The 23,033-nt window shown below is 42.1% G+C and overlaps 2 protein-coding genes and 1 non-coding gene across 10 annotated transcripts in view; 1 reads left to right on the top strand and 2 right to left on the bottom strand.

Moving 5' to 3' along the window:
* The window catches only part of AGGF1 (angiogenic factor with G-patch and FHA domains 1), a 58,205-nt gene extending 38,514 nt beyond the window's left edge, over nt 1–19,691 (top strand). Inside the window, exons 15-16 of one of the 3 annotated variants that reach the window (XR_004381492.1) lie at nt 2,844–2,934; nt 16,955–17,334. The gene's annotated coding sequence lies outside the window, so the exon portion shown is untranslated. Of the gene's footprint in view, nt 1–2,843; nt 2,935–16,954; nt 17,335–19,628 lie in introns of those variants that run through there. The other 2 variants (XM_032848033.1, XM_032848027.1) reach the window with 2 other exon arrangements.
* Nucleotides 10,012–21,303, bottom strand: ZBED3 (zinc finger BED-type containing 3). 6 transcript variants are annotated; one of them, XM_032848078.1, is made up of 5 exons: nt 21,191–21,303; nt 18,623–18,692; nt 17,608–17,707; nt 13,711–13,845; nt 10,012–13,081 (listed from the first exon to the last, which is right to left on the bottom strand). In XM_032848078.1, exon 5 carries the CDS (start codon nt 13,065–13,067, stop codon nt 12,348–12,350), a length of 720 nt encoding a protein of 239 aa, XP_032703969.1. In that variant the 5' UTR covers nt 13,068–13,081; nt 13,711–13,845; nt 17,608–17,707; nt 18,623–18,692; nt 21,191–21,303; the 3' UTR covers nt 10,012–12,347. The 6 variants fall into 6 exon arrangements, with proteins under 6 accessions (XP_032703969.1, XP_032703958.1, XP_032703941.1 ...); XM_032848067.1 differs by lacking the exon at nt 17,608–17,707 and adding an exon at nt 15,233–15,384; XM_032848050.1 differs by lacking the exon at nt 17,608–17,707.
* On the bottom strand, nt 15,493–15,630 carry LOC116863992. The gene has a single exon (XR_004381893.1). It is a non-coding gene; the product is annotated as a small nucleolar RNA SNORA47 (small nucleolar RNA).
* Nucleotides 21,304–23,033: the final 1,730 nt, after the last annotated feature.

Below are 23,033 nucleotides of genomic sequence, written 5' to 3'. Positions count from 1 at the left end.
GAGGCAGAGGGAGAGGGAGAAGCCCTAAGGGTTTAAGTGGAGCGACAGGTTGCTGAATTCTGAGAAATCCAACATCTTTCATTTTTACCAGAACATGAGAAGCTGGCAAAATTTGAGAAACTGTAAACATTAAAGTAAACTAACAGAAGTTGTTTTTTAGAATTAAATAGCTAGGTAGCACTTTTTCTCAAAAAGAGGATCCCCCTCCCCCCGCTTTTATTGTTATTTTAATTTTTTAAAAGATTTTATTTATTGATTTGAGAGAAAGCACAAGTGGGGTGAGGGGGAGGAGGGAGAGGGAGAGGCAGACTCCCTGCTGAATGTGGAGGCGGACATGGGTCCACCCCAGGACCCAAGGATCACAGCCCACTCCGAAGTCAGATACCTAATCAACTGAGCTACCCAGGCTTTTAAAAGTTTTTATACTGGTGTTTCATTTTTATTCTTATGAAATTTAATCACTCAGCCAAATCCGATACCTTCCAACTTCTTGTGTAAAAGATTATGTCTTAATTTGGCACATTTTCCAAGAGTCCATAAAAGAAGCTAGAAATCTCAAATAAGGGAAAGCAAGAGCTGTCAGAGATTGTGCAGCAAGGTCATCCCATCAAGTTGCAGGACAGAGGGATGTGCTTGGCAGGAAGCCAGCAAGGCATTTCTGGACCCAAGACTTAAATTAAAGGTGTTCGCAGTGTTTCCCTATGATCTTCTCTTAAGCGTGCTTCTTATTTTTATAGAGCATCACTTATATCTCTGCTCTGAATCTTTAATCTGAAACACTTTTATTTTTTCAGACTTTAAAGTGGAAATATATACATAATTTGGATTCTTCAAAATGAGTTAGTGTTTATGTGTGTGTATATGTGTATCAGAGCCCAGGCTTTCTCTCTGCCTTTCTGTTTTACTAATCTTGGCGTTGGTTTATGGCCTTATAGTTGCACATGACTTGGAACTCCCCTGTCATTATATTCATGTCCAAAACAGGAAGAAAGGGAAAAGAGAGCAATATTTGTGTTCTGTTTTACCACGAAGGTAAAGGTTTACTCAGAATCTCATAGCAAACGTCTCCTTAGGGTCATTAGCCAGAATCTGATCATGTGACTACCTATAGTTGTGAGGGAAGTTGGAAATGTGGGCAACAGGACAGTCTTACTTGGACAGTCACAAACCATCATGTGGGGCTGAACATGTTGCTGTTGGAACAAAATCAGGGTTCGGTGAATAAGGTGGAAAGAGGACAGAGGCTATTGAATGGACAGGTAACGGGCTCAGATAGCTCAACTATCCATCAGTGGGAATTCTGTGGGATTGGTTAAATTGTTTTTGCAGTCCTACTGTGTAATACTTTGAAACCATTCAACTGTGTTAGTTAGAATTATCTATATCCTGATAAAGAATATTCTCACTACATCACTGACTTGAAAAAGCAGATTGTAGAAAAGTGTGTATAGCCTGATCTCATTTTTTAAAAAATGTAAGCGTACATGTCAAATTGTTAATACTAATTGCTAAAGAAGTGAGCAGACTTTCACATTTTTTTTCTGTATGTGACCTTTGAAGCAAGTATAATTGTGCACTTACCTATGTGTGCTCATACAAATTTATAATAGGTAGGAATATAACACTTGGAAGTGGAGAGGCCTTCAGGGCTCAACCCCAGGCATTTTCCTCACTCTCCTGTGCCGCATTTCATTGACTGTTTACATTCCCTTGACTTCAGGTTTTCTTAGGCAGGATACATCTCCAACTCCTGCCTTCCCTCCAGTGTATCCTCCACACTGCAGACAAAGTGTGCTTTCTTCACAGAGCACCTCTTTTGTCATCTCCTACTTAAAACCCGCTTGTGGCTTCCCATTACTCTGAGGAGTAATCCTGGCCCATAACACCCTACCTGGTCTAGCCACCGCCAGCTTTTCCAGTCCTCTCTCCTATCATTCCCACTTGCTGTCAGGCTTCAGCATGCTAGCCTTTTTTTAGTTTCTCAATCATGCTATACCCTCTCTACCCTAGGGCCACTGAACTTCTGTTGTGTCTGCATTGCTCTTCTATACCCTTTTACCTAGGTAACTCTGACATTTAGATCTGTGCTAATTCCCTTCAGGGGTGCATCCCTTGTCCCCTAGACTGATCGATTGCCTTTGATAAATGTTCTTGGGAATCCATATTTGCTTCATGTAGATTGTTTACTTTGGGTCACAGAGACTAATGTGATTAGTATAGCATTTGTCTGTCTAGATTCTTAAGTGCCATATGGGCAAAACCTTGGTTTTTCTCTCAGCTGTATTCCCAGCGCCTAGCACTGTGCCTGGGTTATAGCTTACAGGCAAGCAGTGAAAGAATGAGGTGGGTTTGGGGAATTGCAAGTGGCTTAATGCAGATGGAGTTTTCTGTGACTGAGGAAGCATGGAAGGAACTGAGGCTAGCTACACAGAGGGTGTGAAGCAATGGTTTTCAAACCATTTTGACAATGGTCCATGTTAAGAAATACAGTTTATATTATGGCTCAGAACATAAGTATGTTGCACGTGCATTTATAACAGGTTTTTGGGTTTTTTTTTAAGATTTTATTATTTGAGAGAGAGCAGGAAGAGGAGCAGAGGGAGAGGGACAAGAGACTCCACGCTCAGCACGGTGCCCGATGTGGGGCTTAATCCCAGGACCCCGAGGTCATGACCTGAGCCAAAACCAAGAGTCAGTCGCTTAATGGACTGAACTACCCAGGCTCCCCTGTAACAGGTTTTATATACCAATACTTAGCTGTTAGTTCACATAATGTACTCTTTATTTTTGTTTTCCAAATCACTAATTCCAACCACTAAATTGATTTCATAATCCCCTGATAGGTTGTGTTCTCCAGTTAGAAACACCCGGATTTAAAACTTGGTTTTCAGATGGTTTGACAGAACCCATGGCATTGTCTTAAAGGAGCTGTGGGTAGGTGGGTATGTATGTGAGTGCGTATGTGTGTGTATGTGTGAATAAGTGATGGGGGTGGGCCCAGAATTAGTCTGTTGATTTGACTTCCAGATTTCATATGTAGAAAGAATTTCACAGCTTAAACAGGAGCTGGTGGGGAGGGGAACTGAACCACATACCTATAGCTATAATATTGTGTTCAGAAATTTGGATTGGGGCTCCTGGTTGAGCCCCAGTTGGTAGTCGGCTCATTCGGTAGAGCATAGAACTGTTGAACTCAGGGTTGTGAGTTTAAGCCCCACATTGGGTGTGGAGCCTACTTTAGGAAAATAATAATAAAAAAAGAAATTTGGATTTTATCTCTTCCACAGTGTGGAATTCCTAAAGGTTTTAAGCAGCAAAATATTCTCATTAGATTGCTTTATATCAGAATAATGGGCTGATTGAAGAGGGGCTGATTGAAGGAGGCTAACAGACCTCCTTGAGGGCTTTTTCCATCTATCAGATATTACTGAGCACCCATCAGGAGCTGTGCAGACCTGTGAAGGCAGTGACCATTTTGGTCTTAATTCACTGTTGTATCTTCCATACCTGTCACAGCATTCAATGTTTATGATGTGCTCAAAGAGCATGTGTTGGTAGAATGGATGGAACCCACATCTGTAGAATGTCAGATGCTCTGCTAAGCACTTAACATACATCATCTTCTTTATTCCTGCCAGTATTTTATGAATTAAAAAAAACTGAGGTTTTCAGAGGTTTTTATTTTGCCCCAAATCAAAAAGTTTCTGTGGCACAGTGGCAGAGCTAGGGTTTAAATCTTGCTTCTTTTCATCCCAGTGCACTATTAAGAGCACAGGCTAAGGAGCCTGGCTGATTTGGATTCGCATTTTAGCTCTACCACTCCTGAGCTGAGCGATGTTTAAAATTTGTTTAAACCTCTATACTTTGTCTGCATGTAACTATTGGGAAGTTTAAATGAGATAAGGCCTATGTGGTTCAGTGTCTGGTGTATAATAAGCCCTCACATATTAGCAGTTATTAGTGTTGTTATGCCATGCTACCAATAGCAAGGGCACAGTTGTAGGAGAAGCATCTTGGAGTGGGTATGGGGGTTTCTGAAATTAGAGGAAGTCAGAGGATGGGGTGGGGTGAGTAAGTGGATGCGTCATCTTCATTCCTTCAGGTGATGATAGGAGGGACATTTACTAATTAGTACTGCAGAATGAGCAGGAGACTAGTAGATTATAGTGATAAAGTGTAGGAGGTCTTGTCGGTGAGACTTTGAGGTCTTCCTCAAAGAAGGGGTGGATTCTGCATGACTTTGGAAATGAAACCATCTGGAGAAGGTGATAGGGACATCAAGCAGGCCCACCCTGGCTTTCAGTACACTGTAGGAGCAGGAGAACTGTAGGAGAACTGCAAAAGGGACTGATTTCAGACAGTAAAATCTTCGAACGGCATGTATTCATTCAGCAGATAGCCTTGAGGAACTTAACCAGGCATTATGCTAGGTGCTTGGGATACAGTAGTAAATGGAACAAGACTCCTGTAATTTTGGAGCTTACATTTATTTTTGGATAGTATTTGTAGCATGTAAAGGCCAAGTAGTCACATGAAGGCCTTGATAGTCCAGAGTATTAATCCAAAACCGTTTCTGTCCATTTCAAAGTTTTTGCAAAAGCCAGAGTTCTTGGGGAAGGAACAGTTTTTGTTTTTCAAATGTTTCATATCTGCCCCTAAACCAGACCTTTTTAGGGGAATCTTATAAACTCTGCCTTCAAAAAATGTTTATTCAGGGTTTTGAATATGTAGACAACAGTAAAACCTTACTGTTGCTGCAGCCTTTCATTATGTATCTCCTCTAGTTACCTATGAACAGTATGGACTCTGCCTGCTCAAACATTGGGCTTTTGTGTTCTGAGTCTGAACAATAGATCACTGAAGTACTTAAAAAAAAAAAAAAGCAACATAAATCAGGTCATTGGAAATTGGAATTGATGGAGAACATGTAAATCAGAAAGTCCCTGGAGGATGAGAAGCAGGCACACCTGGGGAAGTTAATGTGAATGGAGGCAAAAGGTCATCTTACTCAAACCACCTGTTTGAGTAAGAATGACTTTTCAGAAATTCTTCCAACAAAAAGCTAGCTTCCTTCATCTGTGTTAAGATGCCATGATATTTCATTGTCCAGAAAGCAAAGAGAGGAAGAAGTTGGTAGAATATTATTCAATATATTTAAACATGTGTGTTACTTAGCCTTCAGTTACTAGTAGACTGTAGAGGCCAGGAAGGTTGCCAACTCCTTCATCTGATCATTACTTACCTTGACCAAAGGCCTGGGAGAATATATACTGAAATAATAAAGCTTTCATTAGCATTTAATGCTTTTCCTTAAAGCCTTTATTTTAGTACTATGAAATCAGATTTCAGAGAATGTCATAATTACAATTTTCATAAAAAGAAACATTTAATACTATTTAAATATGTAATGACTCCCAGTGCTATTTGAATTAATTCCCATCATAAACCCACTAAGTGGGCCTTAATGTCTACTATGACCATGCTATCTTTACTTAACCTTAATATATAACACTATGAAGGCCAGTTTATGAGCCACACAAAAATAATTATTGCTTTATTATAGTACACCTTATTTACTAGTAATGTTAATCTGGTTAATCATCTACCATATTTATCAGAATGGGCTCTGAATTACTGGCTGCTCTTTTAAAAAAATCAGAATTTTCCTGGAAAGATGAGTATTTCCCAACTTAAGGATGTTTTTAAGAATGTTACAGAAACTGAGAGCTACCGTAGAAGAGGAGTTCCAGAGATGTTTTAAGTATGGAAGCATTTTTGGAATAACTCTCTAGTCTTTCAAGGTAACTGCTTTGAAGGGAAAAGTAGTTAGATGAATAGGTTTTGATATATTGGCTTGTAATTTTGGTCAAACTACTTTATAGTCAAAAGTGTTACAGAATTTTGACTGGATTAGCTTATTTGAGAACTCAGGTATTTATCATGAAGGAAAATGACTTGCAAACCTGTGTGGCTTGTGAGCAGCCGCTCTCAGGAATCATCCCAGGGAACCTGCTCTTTCTGAGATCCTTTGGATTGGTTATGAGCTCCCATTCAGTTAAGAGAAAAAGAAAGAAGTCATAGTTACTGAGTTTAAACTATATGTCAAAATTTGCCCAAATAATATCTTATTTAATCGTTGTATATATTATTCCCATTTTACCAATGAGAAAACTGGGTTTCAGAGAGGTTAAGGTGATTGCCAAGGTGACATGTAACATGCATGGCTGGAAGCTTAAGATTCTTAAAAAAATATTTCAACAACTTTATTAATTGTAATATTTGAGTACTCTCTTCTTTGGTGGAAGCTTAAATTTTAATTCATATCTGACTCCAAAGGCTTACAAGTCACACATCACCACTTGACCTTCCTAGTCAGTCAGGTCCTAGTGAGTGCACAGATATTTAAATATTTAATTCTGAACACTATGGAGGCCTCTGATTTCCCCTTAGAGGCATCCTTCACACCCACCTAGCAGGTATCTATCTCAGAAAAGTCTATGAGCACTCTCTGCTCTGAGCAGACTTACAAAAGGGGGTGAGATTAGGACCCCCATTAAATTATCGATTTCTGGGGAATAGGGATTCCCCATCAAGCACTTTGCCTTTCTCATATACCTCCAAACCTAAGCAAAGCAGGATAATGCTATGTGGTAGGCAGACCATAGATTCCCACACTTGCCCCTTAGCAAATGTCTATGTCCTCATCCCTGGAAACTATCAGTATGTTACCTGTCAGGGAAGAATTAAAGTTGCAGATAGAATTAAGTTGCTAACCAACAGACCATAAAATAAGGAGAAGGGTCCATTTAATGTGGAAGAGGGTATCAGAGTGATGGAATGTGAGAAAGAATGGCCCTTGTTGACCTTAAGATAGAAGGAGCCACAAGCCAAGGAATGTGGGCAGCCTCTAGAAGCTGGCAAAGGCAAACAAACAAAACCACAAACAAAAAACCATCTCCTAGAGCCCCTAGAAAGGAACATGAATCTGCAGACACTGAGTTCAATTTCAGACTTTTGGCTTACAGAACTTTAAGATAATTAACTTGTGTTGTTTTTAGGCACGAGGTTTGTGGTAATTTGCTACAACAGCAAACTAATACAATGGTCAGCCTCACTTCCTTATGGTCTGGCTTACCCCCGGCAATAGAACTTGTGGGTGGAAAGCAGCCAATATCAACCCAACTGTCAGTACTCCACCCAGGATAGCACTGGTGAAGAGGTGGACCATAACGGAAGCCTGGGAGGAAATTTGGTCCCAGGTATGACTGGAATCCATGGACTGAGCTCCAGCCTCCAATTTGCTGTTGTCTTTCAGCAGGTCACTTCGCCTTGTTGAAGTGTGTGGCCTCATTTGTAAAATCTGGACAATTATGTTATGAGGACAAAGGAGTAGGTACAAGAGAGCATACTCATGACCGTTGCACACATCTTTGGTTCTAGGGAGTGAACGATAGAGTGAGTACCTCAATACTGTGGAAGAACTTTGATATACTCCTGTTTATGTTTTTGTTTTTGAGAATAAGCATGTTACTGTCAACATTTCTTCTAAAGTGAACAAGAAAATCCAGTTAAACAACTCAATGACTCAAAGGTCAGTTGATGTTAAACTATTGCATGTAATCATGTTGGAGCCAAAGAGGACATTAATGATCACCTCATCCATTTTGCAGACAAGCAGATTTAGATTGTGGAAAGGTAAGAAGTTCAAACATTTAAAAGTAGAATTCCCTATTGAGTGACAGCAAAACAAAAGCCCAGTCTTAATGAATGCCTAAGATGTCAAAGATATGGACAGCTATTTAAAATAGAAAGCCCAAACCAGCTCTTCCGTCCCCCAGCTCCAGGGATGACAACTTGGGTATATAAAGGGCTCTAGCTGTTTCAACTTTGGCTGTCAGTAACCCTGCTTTGCTTCCCCCTCGTCTCTGCCAAATTTTAACTTAAAGAAGTAACTGATGACTTTACATCATGGGAGGAGTTCAGAAGTTGGGTTCAGGGCATTCTGCATCCCCGTTCCAGCCATCCACCTCGCCACTGAGTGCTTGCTCTCAAAGGCAGCATGTGGGTGGCTCTATTAGCAAACCCAGTCATGGAAGTCAGGGAAGCCCAGCTGATCTAGGCGAGTTGTGTCACTGTCACCCATCAGCAATGACAGCTGTGAGTCAACTGGGTCACAGGCAGACCAGTGCAGTCCCCATAACCCATCTCTATGTTCTCTGGAGGCCAGCTTGACTTATTGGTCCTGACAGCACTTGGGCTTTGACAGATGAGCCAGCAGAAGTCCTTAAGGCTAAAGAGGCACAGTATCTGTTGGGGTTGGAGTCACTGAACCACCATAGCCATTATCTCCTAATAGTGGGCAAGTCACTCGGGCTCATTTTTCTCTTCTGTCAAATGATAGTGTTAGACTGGACAAGGGCTGCATTTCTCTCTAGGCTTTTCTAAAAGTGGGGATTACACTAGTCTTTGTTGGGTTTTGTGTATTTTACCTAAGAAAGTGGAATTGTCAGGAGTTCTAATTTGAGAAATGTAAATAATTTTATTTTTTATTATAAAAGTAATTCATGCTTGGTGTAAAAAAAAATACAATAATGCAGAACTATATAAAGCAGAAAGTAAAATCTCTTTGCTTAACTCCCACCGCCAGCACTGAGTTATAGTCAGGCTATTTCCCCCTGTCTTGCAAACAGAAGCTATTGGTGCTCCCATTAGTCATCTTTCTTGAGCGAGCAGTTGGAGACTCTAAAAGTCAATCTTTGCTGATATTAATGGTTCTAACAGTTGGTGAAATAGAAGAGTAACGTTTGTAGATGATTTTTTTCTTCTAAAATGTTCAAATTCCTCATATAGCCAAAGTTATACATCCAAATGAAGAAGTTACATTTCAGTACTTAATAGAAATAACATACTATTTTTAGGAAATGTAAAGACTGTGAAAGACGAAAGAATAAAATACATTAAAATGTTTATACAGTTTTCCTAAGGTGACAGGATCTTGGGGGTGGTTGTTCTGATTTCTTCCTAGATTGGGGCATTGCCTTTGTGTTATTTGGGTAATGAAAAACATTTTAAGAAAAACATTCCTTATAATGACATACTAGTAGTGAAATACTAATTTGGATTCAAACCGAACAGTGCAATAATGGACACTTGACTAAAAAACTTAAAAAAATTATTACTGCTAATTCCTTCTAGGCTATTTTTTTCTGCTGTGACTTCTCAGAATTAAAGATAAATGAATAATTATATTAATAACTGGGAAAACTGACTTGTAAAACTCAACACATTGAGTTCAATGCCTCAGATATTTATTGAGCAGCTATTATATGCAAAGCACTGTAGGAATAGACCCAAGGGTTCGGGTCTGGCAGGAGGAAAGACAAGAACCCATAGAATTATATGCCAGATGGCACGTTCTAAGGGTTAAGAGGTTATAAAATGCTAAGGAGTCCAGAGAAGTAAAGAATCATCTCTAAATTAGGAATAATCAAGGAAAGCTTCATGCAGGCAGTTGAATTGAGCTTGGTCTTTGAAAATGGGTGGAATTCTTCATACTCAGAGACTGAAAAGGCCTTTTAAGTAGAGCGAGGCAAACAGGCATACAGGTGCCAAGACGAGGGCATGTCAAAAAGAACAAAGAGTCCGGTTGGGCTGGAGCATATAGTATAGGTAGGGGAGGGGACAGATAAGACTGGCAGCAGGGTTGGGGTACTTGAATGTCAGGCTACAAAGTTGAAGCTTATTAATGATGGGTGATCTTGGGGGGCCTTTGAGCAGGAATTGTGATATAATCAATGTTGGCTTAGAACAGATCCTTTGGGGGCGCCTAGGTGGCTCAGTAGTTAAGCATCTGCTTTCGGCTCAGGTCATGATCCCAGGGTCCTGCGATTGAGCCCTGCATGGGGCTCCCTGCTCCACAGAGAGCCTGTTTCTCCCTCTCCTACTCCCCCTGTTTGTGTTCCCTCTCTCACTGTGTCTCTCTCTGTCAGATAAGTAAAATCTTAAAAAAAAAAAACAGTTCCCTTTGGTCAAGTTGAGTGTTAGGAAGGGGAGGCCTGAGCTTGGCAGGTGGCATCAGAAGGAAGACAGGTGTGACGATTTGTAGAAATAGACTTAGTAAATCAGGGACCTGGGATTCAGTGACATGAGTTCAATTCCCATTCTGCCTCGACATGGCTTAACTCCCTAAGCCTGTCTCTTCCTTTTTGAAATGGGCATAGTATTAAATATGTCATGGGGTTGCTCTATGGTAGGCAGTTATTCTTGTAAAGCATTTGGCACAGCTCTGGCAGATGGTGAACGCTCAGTGCATGTTAATGTCACTGACAGTAGTACCTGGAATGAGAGGGAGGAAACTTGGTGTCAGCTCAGTGACTAGCAAGGGAGACAGTACAGCAGCTAGGAACAGCGTGTCTGGAGGTGGAGACTGGATTTGGATCTCAACGCTACTACTTACCAGCTGCGATCCTGTAGAAGCTGCTTAACGCCTCTGTATCTCAGTTTCCGTAGCCGTAAATGGGCATTACATTACTACCTCCTTAGGGAGCTGCTATGAGAATAAAGTGAGGTAATGCATGTAGTGTGCAGTACGTAGCTGTACATTTTAAGAGCCCAGTAAATGTTAGTTATTAGGTAAGGGGTGGGAACATGAAATGGAATAGATTTGCCCTTTGGATCAGCAGTGGCAGGATATACAAATAGAGGTGGAGACATGCAGCAGGGGTTTGGACATGAAGGACAGAACTGGGAAGAACCTCGAGGCTGGAGGTAGTCAGGAGTCACTGGCACAGGGGTAGATGAGTCAAGAATGAGTACATAAATTGACTTAAGGAAACAATCAGACAAACCCAGAATAAAGGACATTTTATAAGACAGATGGCTGGAACTCTCAAAAGTGTCGTAGGAGCTGTTCTAGACTAAAAGAGACAAAGTTATAATAAAAAATAATGAACCTTGATTGGACCCCTCCCCCTTTTTTAAGAGAAGATAAGACAGTTCTGAGACAATTGCAGAATTTTGATTAAGGACTACTTTAGAGGCTATTAGGATATATATGCTGAAATACTAATGGATGAAATGAGAGGTGTGTTTGGGGGAGAGGCCGAAAAAGCAAATAAGGCAAAATGTTAACAATTGCTCAGTCTAGGTGGAGGGTATATGTGATGTTCATTGTACTAGCAAGATGAAGGCTGAACATAAATTGTCATATTCAGCTTCTTAAGGGTCCAGGGTAGGATGGGAAGCTGACCACTAGTGAAGAACTGAAGTATGGGAGGAAGTATAGGCAGCAAGAATAACCAGGCCTCCCTTGGCTAGTGTTCAGTGGGAGCAGCCAGGCTGGGGGAGTCTTTCTTTTTAGTACAAGGGTAGACTGGGTGTTACTGAGGAACCATAGTCTGGGGAAGGGAGGGAATAAGAGGAAAGAAGAAATAATAATGGAGCAAAGGTCCAGTAATGGTGGAAGAGAAATGGATGAGAACAGATAAAGAGGCAGAGATGGCCTCAGATTGAAGGAATGCTTTCCTTCTACTGTGGCCCAGAAGCGAGGACTGTGGATATGTGGGAAACCAAGTTATCTTCCTAACAACGAGGGAGGAGGTCATGTTTTGCTAGTAAGGGAGTGTGAGGCAGGAAAGTTGGGAAACTCACTACAGCTGGCACTAGGTCTGAAACGGAAAGAAAACAGCTGGTGTGAGGACAGGGTGCACTTGGTACTATCTGCAAGCTAGGGAGTGGAGTAAATAGGGGTTCTCCCAGACTGCTCTGATGAGGCACTAGAGAGGGCAGGGTAAAGAGCTGTTGTGGAAGCTAAATGGCCCCATTTTCAGAACTTCCTGCTAGGCAAACCAATTACCAAAGATTGATTTATTCATTGGGAAGTGAGTAAAAGTCTTCTTGAATAAAATGCTTTATCCTAATTTCCAAGCACCCTCCACCCTGGGTTGCCCTGGCTGGTGTACAGGCACGTAGTAGGATAGTCTTTGGTACACGAGGAAGTTTCTGTCCTTTCAAAGTCACTGGCTACAAGACTGCTCCGGTGACCTAGTCTCATGAAGTTGCTGGAGCTGTCATTCCAAAGGCAGTTGGAGGAAAACCAGCTCCTGCACCGGTGCTCACTAAAGGCCAAGAGCTAAGGAGGCCACTGGAGCTTGTGCTCCCAGGCCCCCGGGGTTGGGGGTTGTCACGGAGCGTTAGTGATTTTTGGTTTTGCTTTGGCCTCTGAAGTGCTTCTCAAGGGCCCACCGGTGATGTCGGCGGGCCTGAGATTCAGGTCCTAGGTAAGGCCGGTCCAGGGACACTTAGCAGCGCTGGCATGGGAGGGACTGGGGGCGGAAGGCGGCCACAGCCTACAGCAGGACCTTGGTGATTATGTAGCCGTCCCTCTCCCCCTCGGGCTCTTCTTTGAGCGGGGTCTGCAGCGGGACAGGGGCGGCGGCCAAGGCGCCTTCGCGGCGGCTCACTTCCCGCAGCCGCGCCTGCAGCGCCTCCCTCTCCGCCTGCAGCTCGCGCCGCGCCTGGGCGGCCGCGCGCTCCTCCTCCTGCAGGGTCCGGCGCCTCCGCTCCAGGGCGCGCTCGCCCTGCTCCACGGCCGCCTCGCGTCGCGCCAGCTCGCGCTCACGCAGGCTGCAGCGCACGGCCAGCGCGCCCATCTGCTCCAGCAGGCGCGCCCAGTCGCCCTCGGCGGCCGCGGCGGGGCCCGGCGGCGGCGCCGGGCAAGGGGCGGCGGGCGGCGAGCGGCGGGCGGCGGGCGGCGAGCGGCGGGCGGCGCTCTTTTCCAGCTCCCGCCGATGCGCGTTCTTGAGGTGCCTCCACAGCGCCGGGGTGCCGGCGTGGAAGCCCGGGCCGCGGCTCACCTGCTCCCCGCACAGCCGGCAGGTGGCCCACTGGCCCGCGGCGTGGCCCGGGCGCGCGGGGGCCAGATGAAAGTAGCCCCAGGCCTCGCAGTACGGCGCCCCTAGGCGGCCGGGAGGCGCTGGGGCCAGGCCGGGACACGGGCCACCCCGCGCCGCCGCGTTGTCCGGCCCGCGGGTGTCTTCCATGGGCGTCGCCAGCTCGTCACTCCGCATTCTCTCCGCCGCGCCTGCGTTCCGAGGGAGAAAGGGGTAAGGACAGCCACACGACGACACACACTCACACGCACAACTTCGGTGGCCAGAGGTGGCCGCCTTTTTATTACGTCTGGGTGGTACCTGGGTTTCTTTTTCCTGTTACATGGTTTAGTCCTCAGGGAATGTTAGCCCTGCTTAGCCCTTCCGCCCCTTAACTGGGAGCTCTCTTCAAAATCAGACGAGTCCCCCGCTCACAGGGGCTGACACGAACAAAGGGGAAGCCCAGCCCAGTCAGTGCTGTACTAACGAGTTTTAACTAGTCTCCCCTGCTCTCTTATACAAAGGTTACTTTTGGCAGAGTAAACTTCCTTTTGTCTTCTGCTCTCAGGGTTAGGGGACAGACTGTAAAAACGAGGCTAAAAGAAAGCCTTGGGAAAGAAAATTGGTTTGTTAAACTTAATGGGTGTAGGTGCCCCGCGCGAACAGCCTTTTTAAAGACCTTTCAGTGAGGACGTTGTTTTTCAAAATACAAGTCTTTGTTTTATGACTTTAAAAACGATGTGCTTCTGAGGAAAATGGCAGTACTAAAAACCACTAAAATGTTTTAAAAGTATACATATTTAGGAAAACAAATATACAAAGCAGTTTTGTAAAATTTTACCTCTAAGTTAGTTGGTAGGCCATATTCTGTGGGCCTTGGGGGTCCCTGTCATGCCTCAGGGTTTCCAGCCAATGTCAGTTCTCCTGTAGAAACACTGCAGCATGAATCCCGAGTTCTAAAGAACCATCAGCAGTGCTAGGAGTAATAAAAGGGCAGGCGGTGAGTAAAAGAAATTCAGTAAACAGCTCCCTAAACAGATACTAGAAATGCTGGCTAGCACCACGTTACTCTCGTGTTCTTTTTTTCCTCTCACCCTGTCAGAGTTGCTCCAGTTATAAAACAAATCAGTTTTCTGTATTGCTCATCCCCTTTATACATTTAGAAGATAAAAACCTTTGTCAATGCTTTTAATTGAGGAAGGAAATAAAGAAAACTAATAGCTTCTTGCTCTGTCCAACAAATATCCAACAAATATCAAAGGATACAAACACAACCTCGGGACTATCATTGTAAAGTCTTTCCTGTTAAAACTGTTTATCACAGCAATAATCTGTCAAACAAGGAGAAACAGAAAAGGTGAAGTTTATTCTTCAGGATGTAACTTCATAAAGGACCAAATGTGTGATTCTAAACAAATTTGTTTTGAAAATTTAAAAATAATAAGAGAACACGCAGGCTTAGAGGTCTTCTGAGAGCTTATTTCAGGGGGAAAATCAAGGCCAAGATGCATAGTGAGATAGCCTGTGTCCATTCGTACTGTCAAGTTTTGAACCAACAGCAGTGGAGATGATAAATGTCCAGAATCTCTTTTTATAATGTCACTGGGAATAACGGAAGACACAGTTAAGAACAGGAAAAATAAGTTGCTCTAATAGTAGTAGTATTTAGTGTAAGCTTTTATTTCAGTTGCTAAGAGTCTTGTTACCGAGCTGTTCTAGTCAGGGTCAGACATGACATTTAACATATCAGATTTTGAAAAAACGTAACAAATTTACCAGAATCATCAAAAAAGACAAGTACAGCCCTCTTCTAACAAAAAAACCTAGCTATTTACATATCTTGTGATACAGCAGGCACTGATTTGAATGTAGTTCCTCATGAAGGCCAATTAGTATATAAAAAGTCTTTGGAAATTAAAAGGCTAGATTTCCTCCAAGAGATTTACTAAATCCCTGAAGTCCCGGAAGGGGGAGTAATAGGATGAGGACTGGAGTTACACCCCATTTTCAAGGATAATTTTTTACATTTATGCTTAGTAAACATTATGGTTATGTAACATTATGGTTAGTAAACAGACCAGATTTTAGTATAAAAAATTGTTTTTGGTAACCTAAATTCACCTAAAATTTTTTCTATTTTTTTTTAAAAGTTCATTTCTTTTACATTAGAATCCTCTCTTTACAGAGTTCCTTTCTTATTAGATAGACACAAAGGGGAGAGAATAGGATTATGAATCCTTGAATTTTTATAAATTAAGAGAGATTTAAAGGTTTTCTATATCAAGACTAACACTTTGCATTCTGATATGCTTTCTTGAGCTGGGGGGGTTGAAAACTGTATATAAAACTGCAGACTATCTTACCTGTGCCAAAGTCTGAGAGTGAGCATTACTGATGTGCCCTTAAAAGTGTCAGGGGTGACCAATTACTGTCATGCTTTACCTCCCTGCAAGATGTTTCTGAGTTTCTTCAAAATCTGGGATGCCCAGAGGAGTGCCACATACATGAATGCCATCTGTCGTCACAGCGAAGGTGGAAACAAGAGTGAGAAGCACTGATTTTGATGTCTTAATCCTTTGGACATAGCGGACTGCCTCATCTGAGCCAGGGACACGCAGCACCATAAATGTTGGCCAGCACAGCGCTGCCCCTCCAAGGGCGGCAGAGGGACATCCTCTGCCTTGGCAGGCCTTCACTCTCGGAGGTCTTAACCGGTAGAAAGCAGCACAGTACTGAACTGCCTCACCTTCTCAGTCCTCCGCACACAGCTACATTCTGGCTCAATACAGTCTTCTGTTCAGACTAAGTATCTAAACAGTGACCAGGTGTCTGTGGCCAGAGGTCATCATAGCCTTCCTAGTTCTGCTAAACAACCCCTGGGCTTGTTTCAACTATCCCTACAGTACAGAGGGAGAGAAGCCTCCTAGTCTGCTATCTTGGGTTGGGAGAGAAGCCTTAGCAACTTCAGCCACAACCCTAATACACAAAGAGCTCTTACAAACTGACAAGAAAAACACGAACAATCCAATAGAAAAATGGGCAAGAAATACGAGTAGGTAAATGACCTAAGAACAAAGTCAGATGGCCAAGGAATTTGTGAAAAGATACACAGCACTTATATTCAGGGAAGTGCTATTAAAGTAATAGTAAGGTCTCATTTTAGATCCATCACCCTAACAAAAACAAAAGAGGTCTGTCAGCCAAAGCTAGAAGGGAGGCAAAGAAAAGGGTACGTTAGTGCATTACTAGTGGAGATGTGGAGGCTTTTAGGAAAGCAGTCTGGTGACTTCTGTTAATTAAAAATAGATACAATCAGGGATCCCATTCTTGGGAATCTATTCTGTAGAACTAAAAGTACCAATACGTAAAATAATGTGTATTAGGATGTTTATTACAGTATTGTCTGGAATGGCAAAAAACTGGAAACACAGAAACACCTATCGACTGGAAAATGGCTGGGTAAATAATGTGTATTCACACCTGGGAATATTGTGCAGCCATTAAAAAGGATGGATTGGAGCTCTTGCTAGACGACCTAGAGGGATTTCTGGAGGAACTCTTCAGGAAGAAAAGCCAGATGCAGAAAAATATGTATATTATGATGTCATTATTATTAATACAGATCTGTGTAGCATATATGAAGATTTTATATATATATATGAAGAAAAATAAGGAGGAAGATACATTGTCGGTTGAGGAGTGGCAGCTGGTGTGAAAAGAGAATGGGAAGAGGTAAACACAAAAGGAGGAGAGGAGTAAAGAGGTCCTAGGAAAGTATGCACATTTGTGGGTACATTTAGGTAGACTACATATATGGCAGGGTCTACATATAATGTGGAGAGGCAAGATGGAGTCACTCATGTCCAGCAATGATGTCATGAATCAGGAAAGCAGACAAGGGTGATAAACTAAGAATAAATATCACCAAAAGTCTCAGCCTGGTGGCACCCAGAAGTGATGACCAGCAAGAGAGCCTGGATGAACCGAGAAGTGGTAATCAGTAGAATCAGAAGTCTGGAAGGGCTAGACTCATCAAACTCCTTTAAAAAGGGAAGATTTTTAGAGCAAATTGTTCTATTCTCCAGATGCTGACCCTTCCACATCTGACCGCATCAAAAAGGCAACTGCTACTGAAGATTCTGCCCAGTTGATCTCCGAAAATAACAGGGATCCTCCACTGCTTGAACGTACTAAGCAGGAAGGGAAGCACTGAGTGGACCCACATTGGTCAAGACCTCATCTCAGCTGTGCGCTCATAGACAGACTGCATTTGGTTCATTAACATCCCCTATTTTATCTTGTCTTGTGACTTTTATATTGTACTTTCTATTGTTTTTAAGTCTCGTATGAAGCCAAGTTAAATGCACAATGAAATGTCATTGAGTTTGGAATTCTGAACCTGCTTTTACAATTGTGTTAACATTGCTTTATGATTCAATAAAGTGGATGTTATGGAAAGACACAACCTGTGTATGCACCTTCACAGAGTAGCTTCCCAACAACGTAAATACAAAGTAATTTTATAAATCCTCAGGCATGTGAGTGCAAGCTGGGCTAGGCAGCCTTAACTATGGAGACTGGAGAGCACAGTCCTGTGGGGCATAGCGTGCTGCCATCCGGCCCTGGAGGGAACCCAGTGTGTGAGGTTGCTCAGCATCAGGTGGTTTGCTGGTCCTGCCTGAACAGAAGGAGATTCTATATGCACAGGAGATGGAGGTGCTGTGGGAGGACTGCCCACCTTGCTCATCTCTCTTGGCACTCAAGGGACGCTACATTCAATGCAATGAACTTGACTCTAGTTTTCTTAGACCCAGTTCACCAAATCCCAGTCTCTCCATCTGTCAAGGAAAATGATAAGATTATCTGCCTCTAAACCTGTGGCTGAAATCAGATAATCCAAATGATCTTACTGTTGGACTCTGCAGTGCTGTATAACTTCAGGGCCTGAACAAAAAAGACTACCAGGCTTTACTGCTCAAACACACCCACATTAGTATCTTAGTGGCTAAAGGGAGTGTTATTACTCTCTTTGACATTGTTATTCAATAGAGTACGTAGTTTAAGTTGGAAATATTCTCTGGAGGATTTTGAATATAAAAAGCAAAAAAGAATCACAGATCCATCTAACCTCCCCAGCCGAATTTATTTTCACTTCATAAATGAACCTTCACGAAAAATAGGTTGCTCCTCTCTCAGGTAGAAAATGATGGGGAGGTCTGGTGACTTGGAACCCTACGATGTGTAATACTTCCTTACCAAGTAACCAAGAAAAACACACACCTATTAACTACATGGTCAGCTAAAGTGAAGAAAATGTCTGGTGGGGGGAGACGCTTCCGCAATAATTCTGATACACATGGTAAAGGTCAGAGCACTGTTCGCTCATGAGGGTGAATTCCATCATGCAATGACTATACTGGGGAAAGGGTGGGCATTGGGGGCCCTAACACAAATGTTCATGCAGACTCTCCTGCTTCAGCATCTCCTCCCTTCCTGAGCTCCTTCAGGGCCCCAAATTCACAAAAACACATAGTCACTAGTGCTGACTCTCATAAAGTTCCAATTCTTTAGTCTTATAACTAGGCTTCCAAGCTCATATTTTAAAGTAAGATTTCTTGATGCTAAGTGGAAGTAGCTAGCATGAAATTAATTTAATAATGGAAATGTTCTAGTCCAATTTGGGGGAGGGGAAAAAGCTGAAAGAAAAGTAGATTTTAGTTATTTCATGGAAGAGGGAAGAGTTGGTACCACACCTCTGAACTTGCCCATAGTGAGTTTCATTTGAGTATCCATTATCTGGAAGGAATGATAAGACGTTTAAGCCTGTGGAAGATAATAAATGCACATTAATTATTTCAAACTGCATTTGAAGTTTTATTTGCAGTTCTCTAAATTTCTAGTTTTCTAATAATATATCAGATTAAAACCCAGATGCTTCAGTATCATCTCCCTGAATAACAATATAGAGAATAAGGGAGATCAAAAGTTGGATGAATAATTTTTGTAAATTTGGGTGTATATACATACATGACTGTAACATTAGGAATCATTCTATAAAACACCCACAGAAGTTAATTTTATTACTTTATACTTATGCTAGGACACATACAAAATATTAGGCAGGCTAAAGACCAAAGAACCAGGCAATGTTCTCAAAAAGGAATAGCAAATGAACTATAACTCTGTTTGTTCTTCCACAGACAAGGCTAATCACTTCAGATGGATTAATCTGACAGAGTTATAAACAAATACATGTATGTTGAGCCTGGATCTTAGGTAAGAAATTCACACTAATGTGAAATTTACTACTTGGGTGGAAACACTAAAAACATTTTCATTTACGGGGCGCCTGGGTGGCTCAGTGGGTTAGGCCGCTGCCTTCGGCTCAGGTCATGATCTCAGGGTCCTGGGATCGAGCCCCGCATCGGGCTCTCTGCTCAGCAGGGAGCCTGCTTCCCTTCCTCTCTCTCTGCCTGCCTCTCTGCCTGCTTGTGATCTCTCTCTGTCAAATAAATGAATAAAATCTTTAAAAAAAAAAATTTTCATTTACTTCATCCACCAGTAACTCAGTCAAAGCAGAACATAATAATTAAAACAAATAATTAGCCTTGACAATTGAAATATCAAGGAAACCACAATTTGTTCACCTGTTACTTGTCCATCTCTGTTAAAAACTAATGATGCACTGTATGGTGACTAACATAACATAATTTAAAAAAATATTAGTTTACTACCATGGATTCATCTCTTTATAAACAGATCCAGCCAATCAGAAAAATTAGTCTGGGATCATGAGGCTGAAGACTTAGATGAAGTTAAAAAGCAAAAAAATGCCTCCAAACTGTGAAGTGTGGATACTCAGCTCAGACAGTACAGGGTAAGTGTGAAAATATTTAGATAAAAGATTACACATGGACTGTAAAAATTGTACTAAACCCACAGCTAATTGTATGGTGAGTCAGAGATGTTCTTTGAATGTGTTAAGCCAAAATTTTAGATACCTCTACCATTAGCTAAAAGGCCAGATGTATTCTCAATTAATGCATTTTTAAAAATGAAAAGTTTCTATCCTAAACTGAACCTTTATTTTAGGTCTACATTACTTTAATACATACATTCCTCAAAAGAAGGGTGTTGATCCATTTTGTCTTGTAAAATGCATACCGTAGTATGAATTACAGGAATTTAAAACTGCCCTACTTTGAAGTCTTTGTCATACAAAGAATTTTTAATAGAGAATTACCTTGTTTTGGCTCTTGGCCATTTTACACATTGTTACATACTTTTTATTGTATTTTGCCTCAAGCCAGTTTTGGCCAAACAGGGCATACAAATAATACAAGAATGCAAAGTGCATAAAATAATTACCCTAATTATGTCAATTTATTAAGCTTTTTTTTTTCTTTAAATATTTTATTTATTTATTTGATAGAGAGAGACACAGCAAGAGAGGGAACACAAGCAGGGGGAGTGGGAGAGAGAGAAGCAGGCTTCCCGCTGAGCAGGGAGCCCCATGCGGGGCTGGATCCCAGGACTCTGGGATCATGACCTGAGCAGAAGGCAGACACTTAACGACTAAGACCCCCAGGCGCCCCTATTAAGCTTTTTCTACAACAGCTTCTGTTTAACACCATATCCATGTACTCTGGGCTAATTCAAAGTTTGGGTGGTATTTTTTTCTTTCAAGGAAGAAAAAAAATTTTGTTGGGTAAGCTTCGGGCATTTGGCTACTGTAAGTAGTTAACAGCAAACTGCTCCTCTGGACTCAGAGAGGATCGGAAAATTCTTTTGTTTGAGCACAGTGGAGATGGGGGCAGGGATTCCTGTTTGAGCATCTGGCTCGTATTTTGCTTCTCCTCTCCAAAATGAGAAACAATAAAAAAAAGTCTCAGAGAAAGAGCACACTACAGGGCACACAGCCATTTGCCACTGTTAAAAGTCTGTAAAAAGGCAATTTTACTAAAAGGAGAGCAGATGATTTTCGATATTTTCAAATAACTTTTTTGAAAGGGGACAGGAGGAGCAAAAAGGTGCTGAAAGAAGCTCAACAGTGCCTTTAGACAGAATTCGGGGCCACATGAGTCTTTTCCACTAGGAACAATCTGAGCACAGAGAAGGAAGGGCACGTCCCGCAGCCCGCGCAGCAGCCAGCCTGTTATGATACCGCACAGTGGCGTTTGTGGGTTGTCACCTGCGGCCGCTGAGGCCCGAGACTGGTCCCCGTTCCCTTCGCCGCCCCCCTTCTCCCCCAAACCCCTGCAGGGCCTAGACCCGACCTGGCCTCTGGGAGCACGGCCGCCTGCGTGGCGGCGCACACTCACCCCATCACCCCCAAAGCGTGGCGGGAGCAGGAGGCGGGCTACAAGAAGTCTGGGATCGCCGGTCCCCTCCAGATCCTCGCAGACATTTTGTCCTGTGCAGAAACCTCCGCGCGTCTGCCTTAAAGACACAGCGCTCAATTCACGCTTCTGGGGGTGTGAAAGGGGGGACGGTAACGTGTGACCCGTAGGGGAAAGGGCTGGACGGTCACTCCTTAGCCATCCAGGTCCACAGTGACAGACTCGTGTTCGCCAGGGTTTAAAAATGATGCAGTTGTTTAGTGCTTTTTTTTTTAATTTAATTTTTATTTTATACTTTTGCATTAACCTTCCAAGACCTGGTTTCCTGTCTTGAGTCTGAGTGCAGTTTGCATCCTTTCAGGTTCAAGGTGTCAGATGGTTCAAGTTGTTAAAAGAAACCCACCGAAGGGAAGTCTGGACAGGTAAAGGTAGGGCTCCTTGGTGTTTGAAAACTTAATAATGCTAGGGTATCAGCTTTGCATGGATCATGTTGAGGTAACAATGCCTACAACTCAGTGATTTACAATAAGAGAGAAATATTCATTTCTCAGGCAAATTACATCTGCTACATCGATTCCACTAGTTTTCTTTACTCCACTCTCTGGATTGAAAGATCAACTTTTTTGGGGATACTCTCACTTTGCCGCCGTGTGCTGGAACCAACTTTGAGGGAAGAAGAGTCCTGAATTGTAGTGTTTGCTATTTCCATGTTGTAAATACTCCCACCATGGCTGGGAAAAGCTGTTAAAAGCCACTTTTAACAAGTGTCACAAGTGACGTGCCAAATTTCTGGAAATCTTACAACCAACTCTTATACACTGCTGGCACATGGTGCTCTTGAAACAGCTCACATTTGCGCACCCCAATTCTGTTCACATTTTATTGGCTTCAGCGAGTTTTTTTCAACCTCACTTTTTTCTATGAATTAGGACAATGTCTAAGTGTCACTGTCCATTAATGGAGTTTCTCCTTACCATTCCAAGAATGGTTTCAGAAGAAACTGGCTGGGCATCTTAAAAGGGATAATTTTGCAATTTGAAGGTAAACTATTAGGTTGACCTTTTTCTTCTCAGAGGGACACTTAACTACTGTGGACATCAATTACAAGAGCAGTAACTAGTATCAATGAATCTGGTTAAGTCATCTCTTATTTGTGGCTTAATTCATATTTTTAAAGATTATTATATTTGGTAATCCTTTTAACAGGAGACTTTATTACTTTGAATACTTTTATTACTTTGAATACTTTAAAAATCCATTTGGCTTTAGGCTGACCATGTAATGAGATACATAATATTTTCATTAGTTCATGGAACAGTTTGTCGTAAGTGCTGGTTATGAGCAAAGCGCTATTTTAAACCTGAGTAGGAGTCTGGAGATTCGAGGGATTGTTTCTGCCCTCAAAAAGATTACACTTCAGTAAGATAGTACGACAAATGCAACTCCAAGAAGAAAGTGGAAAATGATGTAAGAGGAAACATTCAGGTGCCACACTAATTTGAAAACAGCTACACTTTTTTAAAAAAACTGACAACATTTAAGCAAGACTTGAAAAAGTATAGGATTTGGACTCCCTAGAATTACATGTTTGTTATCCTAGCCAAGATGTGTTTTGAATTTATTTTTGAAGTCCAGAGAAATAGAGCTTGTCTTTTCTGTGTTTGAGTTGATGCTTGAACTTTCTTATGAGTTAGAATCTCTTTCTTGTAGTTTTAAATTAAATTTTAAATAAATTATAAAATATATGTCAACTATCTAATAACTCTTCTTTGTCCCATGTTCTTTGTTCAAGTTGCAGCAAGAAAAATGCTCTTTAGTTCTTGCT

Source organism: Lontra canadensis, unplaced genomic scaffold, assembly GCF_010015895.1.
Source record: "Lontra canadensis isolate GAN:19392208 unplaced genomic scaffold, GSC_riverotter_1.0 scaffold4, whole genome shotgun sequence".
NCBI lineage: Eukaryota > Metazoa > Chordata > Mammalia > Carnivora > Mustelidae > Lontra > Lontra canadensis.
This window is presented reverse-complemented; position numbering and strand designations above follow the sequence as displayed.

Coding starts and splice junctions, on each gene's coding strand:
- ZBED3 (XM_032848078.1), bottom strand. CDS start 13,067: ATGCGGAGTGACGAGCTGGCGACGCCCATGGAAGACACCCGCGGGCCG.